The sequence below is a fragment of the Eptesicus fuscus genome, chromosome 17, assembly GCF_027574615.1.
Source record: "Eptesicus fuscus isolate TK198812 chromosome 17, DD_ASM_mEF_20220401, whole genome shotgun sequence".
In the NCBI taxonomy this organism is placed as follows: Eukaryota; Metazoa; Chordata; class Mammalia; order Chiroptera; family Vespertilionidae; genus Eptesicus; species Eptesicus fuscus.
The window spans coordinates 3,147,025-3,160,057 of record NC_072489.1 but is presented as its reverse complement, the minus strand read 5'-3'; the positions used below and the strand labels follow the sequence as shown (position 1 = coordinate 3,160,057).

The 13,033-nt window shown below is 43.0% G+C and overlaps 1 protein-coding gene across 2 annotated transcripts in view; it reads left to right on the top strand.

Moving 5' to 3' along the window:
• The window catches only part of LOC114234292 (anthrax toxin receptor-like), a 92,364-nt gene that overhangs the window by 54,045 nt on the left and 25,286 nt on the right, over positions 1-13,033 (top strand). For both annotated transcript variants that reach the window (XM_054728748.1, XM_028156939.2), the window contains one exon: positions 111-209. In XM_054728748.1, coding sequence (XP_054584723.1) covers positions 111-209 — 99 coding nt within the window. The remainder of the gene's footprint in view (positions 1-110; positions 210-13,033) is intronic.

The window sequence follows — 13,033 nt, the reverse complement described above, 5'->3', positions numbered from 1 at the left end:
CTAGGAGTCCCTGGGACTAGGGTGCTGGGGGGTGGCCTGCCCTACCTAAGAGCAGAGGCAGGACAGCCCTGAGCCCTCCTCACACGGACCTCTCCATGTCACCCTTGCAGAAAATTATGATTTGAAGGTGTCTGGACAAGGCTTTAATAATGCCAGGAACAAGAACGAAGTTGTTTGTAGATTCAAGTTTAGTGACAAGAAATTCTTCGGTAAGTACCCCTGGGCCCGCCGTGTGACCGAGTCCCACAGCACACTGCATTCGCCTCAGCCGCCAAGCCCTCCAAGCCCTGCTGACATGGGCTGGGGCCGCTGGGAGACAGGGGCGGCTTGGGCAAGTGGAAGGAGGAACCTAGCTGGGAAGCCTGACCCCTCTTCTTTCATTGCCCAGAGGGAGGTCGCCCTTCCCCCAGCACCAGGACAGCTCCTTGGAGCAGGCCTTTGCCCCTGCCCAGGACGAGTTTGGACTCTGGGTCTCCCCTCACAGCTGCATTTCCGCACCCTCTCCTCAGCTTCCGGTTCCCTTGAGAGAGGAGTATTAAGCCCCATGAGTGTGCTGGTGGGGATGGAGGCAGCTCTGGGACCTGAGTCTCTGCCAGGGGCACCGGTAACTTTCCCAGGAATGTGTGTTCCTCCTGGATTGACAGAAGATGCCCTCCCTGGCCTGGCCCTGCAGTGTGGCACAGGCGCCCATCACACACATGGAGCAGGTGCCTGTGTGTGACCTTGACGAAATGAGTGTTCTGTTCTCAGCCTTTTCTCTCTTCTGTAAAACGGGGCCAATGTGAGGGTTGTCTGAGCTTTATAACATGTTGAACAGGAATGCAGGAAGGGCTTAATTTTAAAATAAAAGGGCAAATCAGTGAAAATGCTCAGGCATCAGGCGGCCATGATGGGAGCACTGAGGTGGGAATGCTCTTCCCCAGAGTGCTGGGACAGGTGGACGTTCTGCATCCTCCTCACTTCTCCCTCTGAGCCCTCTGCACATGCGTTGGATGTGATTGTATTTAGATCCTGGTGTCTTATCCCAGGGCCATCTGGTATACCCAGCACAGCTCCTCTCCCTAGCTCACTTCTAGGCCCTGTCTCCTCCTCCGCACAGTGCACAGCCTGGGCCTCATTCCACACCACACGGGGGTAGTGGCCTCAGGGAATTAGGTTTCCCTTGGTCTGTACTTTCTCGGCAGAGGCTTGGACTGAGGAACTCCTTTACAGGTAGAGCTCACAGTTATTGAGCACTTAGTACACCAAGCGCCTTCTATATAGTCTCTCAATTACTTCTCCCAGGACCCATTGGTACTCCCCTGTATGGATCCGGAAGCAGAGGGAGAAACCACTAACAAGTTTGCTTACAGCCAGCAGCTGTGCAGGGACAGCCAGAAAGTTGACCAGGGGATGTGACGGCCCTGTCTGGGCCTCAGCCTCCCTGAGGTGACGTTTCTTGAGGAAAGGGACACGACCTGTCCCCCAGGAAATGTTTCCGGGTACTGCTGTTGTGGCCTGTGGGTGTAGTGGTTCACACCCTGGAGACCACCAGTGCTTCCCTCTGAGGAGGACCAGGGTCAGGGTCTCACCCTGATGGGTCTCACCCAGTCTGGACCTGGTCTGCGGCTGGACCTGTCCCGCAGGGCTGTTTACATTGGAGTTATGATGCACTGAGGAGGATTGCTTTGATTGTGTTTAATTATGTTGTCCTCTGTTAAAATATCTAGAAAAACATTTAGAAAATGTAGAGAAGTATAAAGAAAAAATATACAAAAATTAGTGCTTCTTTATGTTCTATACAATGTGTCTTTATCATGTAAGTTTTTAATAATTAAAAACGTTTTTGAAGTGTGTCCCCTCCCCCTGGCCAGGCTGTCTGGACCCCACCCATGCATGAATTTATGCACCAGGCCTCTAATATACATATAAATACACGAGTGTCCAGATTATTATGCGTTCAGAGATCATAATAATCTGGCCACTCTGTGTATTTCACTTAGCATAATGATCTCCAGCGCCATCCATGCTGTTGCAAATGGTAGGAGTTCCTTCCTTTTTACAGCAGCATAGTATTCCATTGTGTAGATGTACCACAGTTTTCTAATCCACTCATCTGCTGATGGGCACTTAGGCTGTTTCTAAATCTTAGCTATGGTGAATTGTGCTGCTATGAACATAGGAATGCATATAACCCTCCTGTCAGGGTTGGGAGTGGGGGAAGGGGTTAAATTGGGGGTGGGGCTGGCCAGGGGGAGGGGCTGCTGGAGGTTTGGGGAGCCAATCAGCCCAGATCTAACTGGTTGGACTCCACAGTGCACAAGTAGGGTCCCTAGGCCTGGCTGGAGATCAGGTCCTATCAGGGCTTTCCGTCCACCAGCTGCTGGCAGCTGGCCCTGCCCCCACTGCTGCCACTGCTTGCCATCTGTGCAGTGCTACCCCACTGCCACTGGTCACCTCCCTCTGTGGGGCAATTCATCATGGAGCCCCCCCCAATTGATCGCCCCACAGAGGGAGGCCCCGCCCAACCACCGCAGCCTGCCAGTCGGTAGTCTGCGCCTCCCTCTGCAGGGTGATTAATTGCAGAGCCTCCCAAATGATCTCCCCACCAGCTGGTGGCCTGGGCCTGTGGGGAAATCATGGGGCAATGGTGGGGGGCCCCCAACCAATTGCATTGCACCCACATTGGCTGGCCTGGCGCCACTGTGTGTCACAGTGTGGTCATCTGGGTGGTTGTTCTGCTGTTTGGCCATTAGGTCAATTTGCATATTAAACTTTCATTATTATATACTAGAGGCCTGGTGCACGAAATTCGTGCACTGAGGAGCTCTCCCTCATCCAAACCTGCACCCTCTCCAATCGGGGACCCCTTGGGGGATATCCAACGGCTGGTTTAGGCCACAGGGATCTGGCCTAACCTGGCAGTCAGACATCCCTCTCACAATCCAGGACTGCTGGCTCCCAACCACTCACCTGCCTGCCAGCCTGATCACCCCTAACCACTCCCCTGCCAGCCTGATCGACTGCTCTCCTGCCGGCCCAATTGCCCCCAACTGCCCTCCCCTGCCAGCCTGGTTGCCCCCAACTGCCCTCCCCTGCATATTCCCTCTTTATTAGATAGAGTTTTTTCTTTAACATATTGGACACTGTACCTGCTGTGGTCTTGACAAACCAGTAAAAATGTAAACCCAAACTAAAAGTGTCATAAAATAAACTCCTTAAACAGGAGTTTTATGAGACCTTGGAAAGGTGGTATCATGTGGTTGTTTCCTCCTTTTTTCCTTCTTTTTCTTTTTCTTGATGCTTCATCTTTTGTCCTTTCTTTCTTTTGTCCTTTTATTCCTTTTCTGTCCTCTCTTTCTCTTAACTTTTCCATTGGTCCAATCATCAGTACTTGAATTTGTCTTGCTTCCAGAAGACAAAGAAGAGGGAAACACACCGTCATCTGAAGAAAAAGATGATCTATGCTGGGATCAGTGGTGATTCTGGTTTTGCTCTTTTCCCTGTTTGTTTGTCATTTCTGCCAGCCCTGGCATGTTCAGGACGTGTGCGTGGGAACTTCTTATTCACGTCTACAAAACCTCCCTGCCTTGGTGAAAACTGTAGGGGAAAAGGCCTTCCTGGGTGGGCTCAAGCCCTGCGCAAGGTGCTGAGGAACCAGGGCGGGAAGCGCCTGCCACCGCCACTGCAGAGCCCAACCTCTGGACCATGGAGTACCCTCTAGTGATGTAACTGCAATGTAGCTGTTTGCCTTCAGAAATTAGTTGTAAGTTACTTCCGATGTGAAACCCTACCTCAACATTTCCTTTGCAGTTTGTAAAGATTTTAAACAAAACCCATTTACCTCCCTAACCCGGTCACAAGTTTCTGCCCAATGGGAGAGGTTTGCTAGGCAGCATCGCCCAGATAACCACCCCCACTCCAGTCACTTGGCTGGGGGCAAGGGAAGTTCCGAGGCTGACTCCCTGAGGCTGCCAGTGGGGCAGGATCACTCGCTGGGGGCACGTACTCTTCTGAGGCTGGGGTCCTGAGGCTGCAGGTGTGTGTGTGTGAAGTTGAGATGTGCAAGGTTCTGAGGCTGGGACCCCGAGGCTGCTGCTGAGAGGGGATCGCTTTGTGGGGAGTGAATTTGTTTTTGTTTTTTTATAAAGGATTAGGAGGGCCTCTGGGCAGCATTCTGCCAGGCTGCTCTTGCTGCCCACTCTCAGTGGCCGCCGTCCCACCGAAACTGGGGGACTCCGGCGGGGCTGAGAGGACTGGGAACCGCCATCTTTGTTGTGGAGTGATGGTTAATTTGCATATTACTCTTTTATTAGATAGGATACCTCATCATGATTTTAACAGCATTTCTCTGATGACTAGTGTAATTGAGCATCTTTTCATGTGTTTGTTGGCCATCTGTATGCCCTCTTTGGAAAAGTATCTATTCAGGTCCTTTGTGAATTTTCAATTAGATTATTTGTCTTCCTTTTATTGAGTTCTTTATAAATTTGGGGTATTAACCCCTTATCAGATGTATCATTGGCAAATATGCTCTCCCTTTCAGTGGGATGTCTTTTCATTTTGTTTATGGTTTCCTTTCCTGTGCAAATATGTTATATTTGATGTAGTCCCGTTTGTTTATTTTTCTTTTGTTTCTCTTGCCCAAAGAGATAGATATATCAGGGGGGGAAATATTGTTACAAGAAATTCTGAGATTTTACTGCCTATGTTTTCTTCTAGGGTTTTTATAGTTTTGAGTCTAACATTTAAGTCTTTAATCCATTTTTCAGTTTATTTTTGTGTGTGGTGTAAGAAGGTGATCTAGTTTCAGTTTTTTAGTACTTATCTAATTTTCCCATACAATTTATTGAATAGACTATCTTTATCCCAATGTATGCTTTGCTTCCCTTGTCAAATATTAATTCACTATAAAGGAATGATTATTTTTCTGGGCTCTCTATTCTGTTCCATTGATCTATATGTCTGTTTTTAAGCCAGTACCATACTGTTTTGAATACCATGGCCTTGTAGTATAGTTTGATATCAGGTAGTGTGATTCCTCCCACTTAGTCCTACTTTTTAAGATTGCTGTTACTATTCGGGGTCTTGATTAAGTTCCATATTAATATCTGGAATATTTTTTCAAGTTCTGTGAAATATGCCATTGGTATCTTGATAGGAATTGCCTTGAATCTGTAGATTGCTTTGGGTAATGTGGACATTTTAATGATGTTAATTCTTATCCATGTACACGATACATGCTTTCACTTATTTGTGTCTTCTTCAATTTCTTTCTTCAGTATTTTATAATTTTCCAAGCATAGGTCTTTTACATCCTTGGTTAAATTTATTCCTGGGCATTTCATTCTATTTGAAGCAATTGTGAATGGGATTTTTTTTTTTTTTTAGTTTCTCTTTCTGATAGTTCATTATTGGTGTGTAAAAATGCAACTGATTTCTGGATATTTATTTTGTATACTGTTGTTTACTGAATTCATTCATCATTATAGTAGGTTTTTGATGTAATATTTAGGGTTCTCTATATATAGTATCATGCTATCTGCAAATAATGACAGTTTTAATTCTTCCTTTCCCATGTGGATGCCTTTTATTTCTTCTTCTGATAGCTATGGTTAGTACTTCCAGTACTATATATATAAATATATATATCCTAATATACAAATAGACCAAACAGCAAAACAACTGAACAATCAAACATCCAAACAATCGAACAACAGTTGTTATGATGTGCACTGACCACCAGGGGGCACGCATGGAACATGGCAGGCAACAGAGTGTGGAACATGGCAGGTATCAGCTCTGGCAGGATGGTGGAGCAGGAGAGTGGGGGCACCAGACCAAGGAGGGGTGCCAGTCACTGTCATATGGTAGAGTAACTCTGGTGGTTACTGAAAATTCTTTGCTCCTGCGCAACATGGTCCCACCCAGCACTCACACCTGCTGTCAGCGCTGACCCTGCTTACACCTGTTGCTGCCGCTGGAGCTGTTGCTCACAACTGCTTCCAGCACCCAGTGCCACCCCAGTTGCTCAGTGCCATCAGCGGGTGTGGGCAGTGGCTGCTGGCCCCAATCACCCCTCAGGGCTTCTCCACCTCCCCCTGCTCCTGAGTGGCAATGGGGGCCAGCAGCCACTTCTTGCACCTGCTGCTGGTGAGGGCCCTGCTTGCACCTGCAACCGGCGCTGGAGCTGCTGCTCACACCCACTGCCCATGCCTGGTGCTGGTCCCGATCTCTAGGTGCTGTCAGTGGGTGCAAGCAGTGGCTGCTAGCCCTGATCTCCCCTGAGGGCTTCTCCACCTCCCCCTGATCCTGAGGGGTGATTGGGGCAGCAGCTGCCACTCACTCCTGCTGACAGTGCCAGCCCAGCCTTCACCCACTGCTGGCGTCGGCCCCAATTGCTCCACGCCATCAGTGGGTACAAGTGGGGCCGGCACATCAGCGCATGGGAGTGGCAGTGGTGGGAGCAGGGCTGCCAGCAGAGAGGAAACCAGGGGCCTCAACAGGAGGACCCAGGCAGGGGCATGGAGACTGGGCCAAGACCTTCCCCCTTGCCCACTGCAGCCTCCCGGCTCACAGTCCTTTCAATGTACACAAATTAATGCACTGGGCTCCTAGTGTTGAATAAGAGTGGTGAAAGTGGACATCCCTGTCTTGTTCCTGATCTTAAGGAGAACACTTGTAGTTTTGCCCATTTAGAATGATGTTGGCTGTGGGTTTGTCATAGATGGCATTTATTACATTGAGATATGTTTGCACTATTCCCACTTTGCCAGTTTTGAACATAAATGTGTGCTGGGTTTTATGAAATGCTTTTTCGGCTTCTATTGATATTATCATGTGTTTTTTATCCTTCATTTTGTTTATCCTATATAATAAAAGCCCAGCGACCAAAATGGTGGAATGACCAGAATGACCAGAAACCAGAATGACCACGGCTCCTCAACCTTGCCAGCCACCCCCCAGCAAGCAGTTAGGGGTGATCAGGCATGCAGGCAGAGTGGTGAGGGGCAATCAGGCAGGCAGAGGCAGTTAGGGGGATTAGACAGGCAGAGTGCTTAGGGACAATCAGGCAGGCAGGCAGAGGCAGTTAGGGGTGATCAGGCAGGCAGAGGCGGTTGGGGATTATCAGGCAAGCAGGCGAGCAGTTAAGGGTCAGAATATCAGGCCTAAACTGGCAGTCAGACATCCCCCAAGGGTTCCCAGATTTTGAGAGAGTGTAGGCCAGGCTGAAGGACCTCCTCCCATGTATGAATTTTGTGCACCAGGCCTCTAGTGTGATATAATCACAATTACTGTTTTGTAGATAATGTACCAACCTTGCATTCCCACAATAAATCCCACCTGATCAATGTGTATGATCTTTTTAATGTATTGCTGTATCCAGTTTACTAATTTTTTGTATCCAGTTTGCTAATTTTTTGTTATCGTTAATGAACATTGTCATCAATGTTCATCAGCGATATTGACCTATAATTTTATTTTCTGTCATGTCTATCTCTGGTTTTGGAATTTGAATAACGCTGGCCTTGTAAAATGAGCTAGGAATCTTCTCCCTTCTTGAATTTTTGCAATAGTTTGAGAAGGACAGATGTTAGTTCTTCTTTGAATTTTTTATAAAATTCACCTGAAAAGCCATCCAGTTCAGGGTTTTTATTTGTTGGAATTTTTTTGTTTTGTTCTGTTTTGTTTTGTTTTGTTTTGTTAATTACTGCTTCAATTTCACTGATTGTAATCTGTCTATTCAAATTTCCTGATTTAGTTTTAGGAGATTGTAAGTTTCTAGGAATTTATCCATTTCATTCAGATTGTCCAATTTTTGACATGTAGTTGTTCATAATATTTTCTTACAATCCTTTGTGTTTCTTTGGTGTCAGTTATTACTTCTCCTCTTTCATTTTTGATTTTATTTATTTGGGTCCTCTATTTTTTTCTTGATGAGTCTGGTTAAATGTTTCTAAATCTTGCTTACCTTTTCAAAGAGCCAGCACTTGGTTTCATTAACCTTTTGTATTGATTTTTTAGACTCTATTTCGTTCATTTCTGCTCTGATCTTTATTATTTCCTTCTTTCTATTCACACTGAGCTTTGTTGTTCTTTCTCAAATTCCTTTATGTGCAAAGTTAGATTTTTTTTATTTGAACTTTTTCTTGTTTTCTTTTTTTCCCCATTTTTTTATTAAGGTATTACATGTGTACATTTCTTCCCATTGCCCGCCCCCATCCCATTCCCATACATGCCCTCACTCCCCAGTGTCTTGCATCCATTGGTTATGCTTATATGCATGCATACAAGTCCTTCAGTTAATCTCTTATCTCCCCCACCTCTCCCTAACCTTCCTGCTGTAATTTGACAGTCTGTTTGAGGCTTTACTGCCTCTATATCTATCTTTTTGTTCATCAGTTTATAATGTTCTTTATTATCCACAAATGAGTGAGATCATGTGGTATTTTTCTTTCATTGACTGGCTTATTTCACTTAGCATAATGCTCTCCAGTTCAATCCAGATTGCTACAAATGGTAAGAATTCCTTCTTTTTTGTGGCAGCATAGTATTCCATTGTGTAGATGTACCATAGTTTTCTAATCCACTCATCTGCTGATGGGTGACTATTTCCAAATCTTAGCTATTGTAAATTGTACTGATATGAACATAGGGGTGCATATATCCTTTCTGATTGGTGTTTCTAGTTTTTTGGGATATATTCCTAGAAGTGGGATTACTGAGTCAAACGGGAGTTCCATTTTTAGTTTTTTGAGGAAACTCGATACTGTTCTCCACAGTGGCTGCAACAGTCTGCATTCCCACCAGCAGTGCAAGAGGGTTCCTTTTTCCCTGCATCCTCTCCAGCACTTGTCGTTTCTTGATTTGTTGATGATAGCCATTCTCACAGGTGTGAGATGGTACCTCATTGTTGTTTTGATTTGCATCTCTCAGATAATTAGTGACTTTGAGAATGTTTTTATGTGTGTCTTGCCTTCCTTCTGTCTTCTTTTGAAAAGATTCTGTCTAGGTCCGTTGCCCAACTTTTTATTGGATCATTTATTTTCCTTTTATTAAGTTGTATAAGTTCCCTGTAGATGTTGGAGATTAAACCTTTATCAGTGATAACATTTGCAAATATGTTCTCCCATGCAGTGGGCTTTCTTGTTGTTTCATTGATGGTTTCTTTTGCTGTGCAAAAGCTTTGTATTTTGATGTAGTCCCATTTGTTTATTTTCTCTTTAGTTTCCATTGCCCTAGGAGCAGTATCAGTGAAGAAATTACTTTGGCATATGTCTGCGATTTCTCTCTCTGTGGATTCTTCTAGTATTTTTATGGTTTCTCGTCTTATGTTTAAGTCCTTTATCCATTTTCAGTTTTATTTTTGTGTATGGTGTAAGTTGGTGGTCTAGTTTCATTTTTTTTTTTTTTTTTTGCCTGTAGCTGTCCAATTTTCCCAACACATTTATTGAAGAGACTGTCTTGACTCCATTGTATGTTCATGCCTCCTTTGTCAAATATTAATTGAGCATAGTGGTTTGGGTTGATATCTGGGTTCTCTATTCTATTCCATTGGTCTACATGCCTGTTCTTGTGCCAGTATCAGGCAGTTTTGAGAACAGTGGCTTTGTAATACAGCTTGAAATCTGGTATTGAGATCCCACCTACTTTGTTCTTCTTTCTCAGGATTGCTGTGGCTATTTCAGGATCTATTTTTATTCCAGGTGAATTTTTGGAGAGTTCTTTCTAGGTCTGTGAAATATGCCGTTGGTATTTTAATGGGAGGTGCATTGAATCTATAGATAGCTTTGGGTAGTATGGACATTTTAATGATGTTGATTCTACCAATACATGAACACGGTATGCTCTTCCATCTATTCATGTCTTCCTCTATCTCTTTTTGCAATGTCTTGTAGTTTTTTGAGTAGAGGTCTTTTACTTCCTTAGTTAAGTTTATTCCTAGGTATCTTAATTTTTTTTGGTGCGATGGTAAATGTCATTGTTTTCTTACTCTCTCCGTCTGTAAGTTCACTGTTGGTGTATAGAAATGCCATAGATTTCTTGTCATTAATTTTTTATCCTGCTACATTGCCGAATTCATTTATTAAGTCTAATAGTTTTTTTATGGAGTCTTTAGGGTTTTTTATGTACAGTATCATGTTATCTGCAAATAAGGACAGTTTTACTTCTTCTTTTCCAATTTGGATGCCTTTTATTTCTTCTTCTTGTCTAATTGCAATGGCTAATATTTCCAGTACTATGTTGATCAGGAGTGGTGAAAGCGGGCATCCCTATCTTGTTCCTGTTCTTAGGAGAAATGGTATTAGTTTTTGTCCATTGAGTATGATGTTGGCTGTAAGATTGTCATATGTGGCTTTTATTATGTTGAGGTATGATCCTTCTATTCCCACCTTGCTGAGAGTTTTTATCAAAAATGTGTGTTGGATTTTGTCAAATGCTTTTTTCTGCATCAATTGATATGACTATGTGGTTTTTATCTCTCAATTTGTTTATGTGATGTATCACATTTATTGATTTGCGGATATTGTACCATCCTTGCATCCCTGGGATAAATCCTACTTGGTTATGGTGTATGATCTTTCTGATGTACTGCTGGAGCCGATTTGCTGGAATTTTGTTGAGGGTATTGGCATCTATGTTCATGAGGGATATTGGCCTGTAATTCTCTGTCATTGTGTTGTCTTTATCTGCTTTTGGTATTAGGGTGATGCTGGCTTCATAGAATGAACTTGGAAGTGTTCCTTCCCATTGAATTTTTTGGAATAGTCTGAGGAGGATAGGTTTTAGTTTTTCCCTGAATGTTTGGTAAAACTGCCCTGTGAAGCCATCTGGCCCCGGGCTTTTGTTTGCTTTTGTTTGGAAGCTTTTTGATGACTGTTTTAATTTCTTCCATAGTTATTGGCCTATTGAGATTTTTAGATTCTTCCTGATTGAGTTTTGGAAGGTTGTATTTTTCTAGGAATATGTCCATTTCCTCCAGGTTGTCTAGTTTGTTGGAATAGAGTTGTTCATAGTATTGTTTAACAATCCTTTGTATTTCGGTAAGGTCTGTTGTTATTTCTCCTCTTTTATTTCTGATTTTGTTTATTTGGGTCCTCTCTCTTTGCTTCTTGGTGAGCCTGGCTACAGGTTCATCAATTTTGTTTATCCTTTCAAAGAACCAACTCTTGGTTTTGTTGATCTTTTATATTGTTTCTCTGGTCTGTATGTCGTTAATCTCCACTCTGATCTTTATTATTTCTTTCCTTCTGCTTATACTGGGCTTTTCTTGTTGCTCTCTTTCTAACTCTTTGAGTTTGATGGTTAGGTAATTTATTACCATTGTTTCTTGTTTTTTGCAGTAGGCTTATAGAGCTATGAACTTCCCTCTCAAGACAGCTTTTGCTGTGTCCCATAGGTTTTGGATTGTTGTGTTTTCATTGTCATTTGTTGCCATAATGTTTTTTATTTCTTCTTTGATCTCTCTGGTAGCCCAGTCATTGTTTAATAGCATGCTATTTAGTCTCCAAGTGTTGATTTTTTTGGATTGTTTTTATTGTAGTTGATTTGCAGTTTTATGCTATTGTGATCTGAGAGGCGCTTGATATGATTTCTATCTTCTTGAATTTGAAGAGAATTTACCTGTGTACTAATATGTGTTTTATCCTTGAAAATGTTCCATGTGCACTGGATTAAATATATAGTCTGTATCTTTGGGGTGGAATGTTCTAAGCATGTCAATTAAGTACATCTGATCTAGTGTGTCTTTTAGGATTGCTGTTTCTTTGATGATTTTTTGTTTGGTTGATTTATCCAGTGGTGTCAGTGGGGTATTAAAGTCCCCTACTATGACTGTATTGCTATCAATCTCTCCCTTGATATCTCCCAGAAGGTGTTTTATGTATTTGGGTGCTCCTGTCTTGGGTGCATATATGTTTACCAGAGTTATATCTTCTTGTTGAATTGTTCCCCTTAGTATTATGTAGTGGCCTTCCTTATCTCTTGTTATGGCCGTTACTTTGGGGTCTATTTCATCAGATATAAGTATCGCAAGCCCAGCTTTCTTCTCCTTTCCATTTGCCTGAAAAATGTTTTTCCATCCCTTCACTCTCAGTCTGTGTGAATCCTTTGTTCTGAGGTGGGTCTCTTGTAGACAGCAAATAGATGGGTCATGTTTTCTTATCCATTCAGCTACCTTATGTCTTTTGATTGATACATTTAATCCATTTACGCTTAATGTTATTATTGACAAGTATATGTTTGTTGTCATATTTTTCCTTAATGTTTGTGTTTCTTCTTGCCTTTCTCTTTCTTCTTTTTACAGCAGTCCCTTCAGAATTTCTTGCATTGCTGGCTTGGTAGTGATAAACTCTCTTAGTCCTTTTTTGTCTGTGAAGCTCCTGATTCCACCTTCAATTTTGAATGATAGCCTTGCTGGGTATAGAATTCTTGGGTTCAGTCCTTTGTTTTGCATCACTTTGTAAATTTCATTTCATTCTCTTCTAGCCTGATGTGTTTCTGTTGATAAATCCATTTATATTCTAATAGGAGGACCCTTGTAGGTAACTTTCTGTCTCTCTCTGGCAGCCTTTAAGATTCTTACTTTGTCATTGGTGTTTGCCAATTTAATTATGATGTGTCTTGGTGTCGGTCTTTTAGGGTTCATTTTGTTTGGGACTCTATGTGCTTCTTGGACTTGTCTGGTTTTTTTCTTGCCAGTATCAGGGAAGTTTTCTGTCATTATTTCTTCAAACAGGTTTTCTATTCCTTGCTTCTCTTCCTCTCCTTCTGATACCCCTATTATGTGAATATTGTTTCATTTTGTATTGTCCCAAAGCTCCCTTATGCTCTCCTCTTGCTTTTTAAGTCTTCTTTCCCGTTGCTGCTGTGTTTGTGTGTTTTTTTCTACCTTGTCTTCTAATTCACTGATGCGGTCCTCAGCCTCTTCTAGTCTACTGTTTAAGCCTTCCATTGTGTTCTTTATTGCAGCTATGTCATTCTTCATCTCCTCTTGGTTCTTTTTCATGTTGGCGACATTCTCATTCAGCTCCTTATAATTCTCATTGAGTTG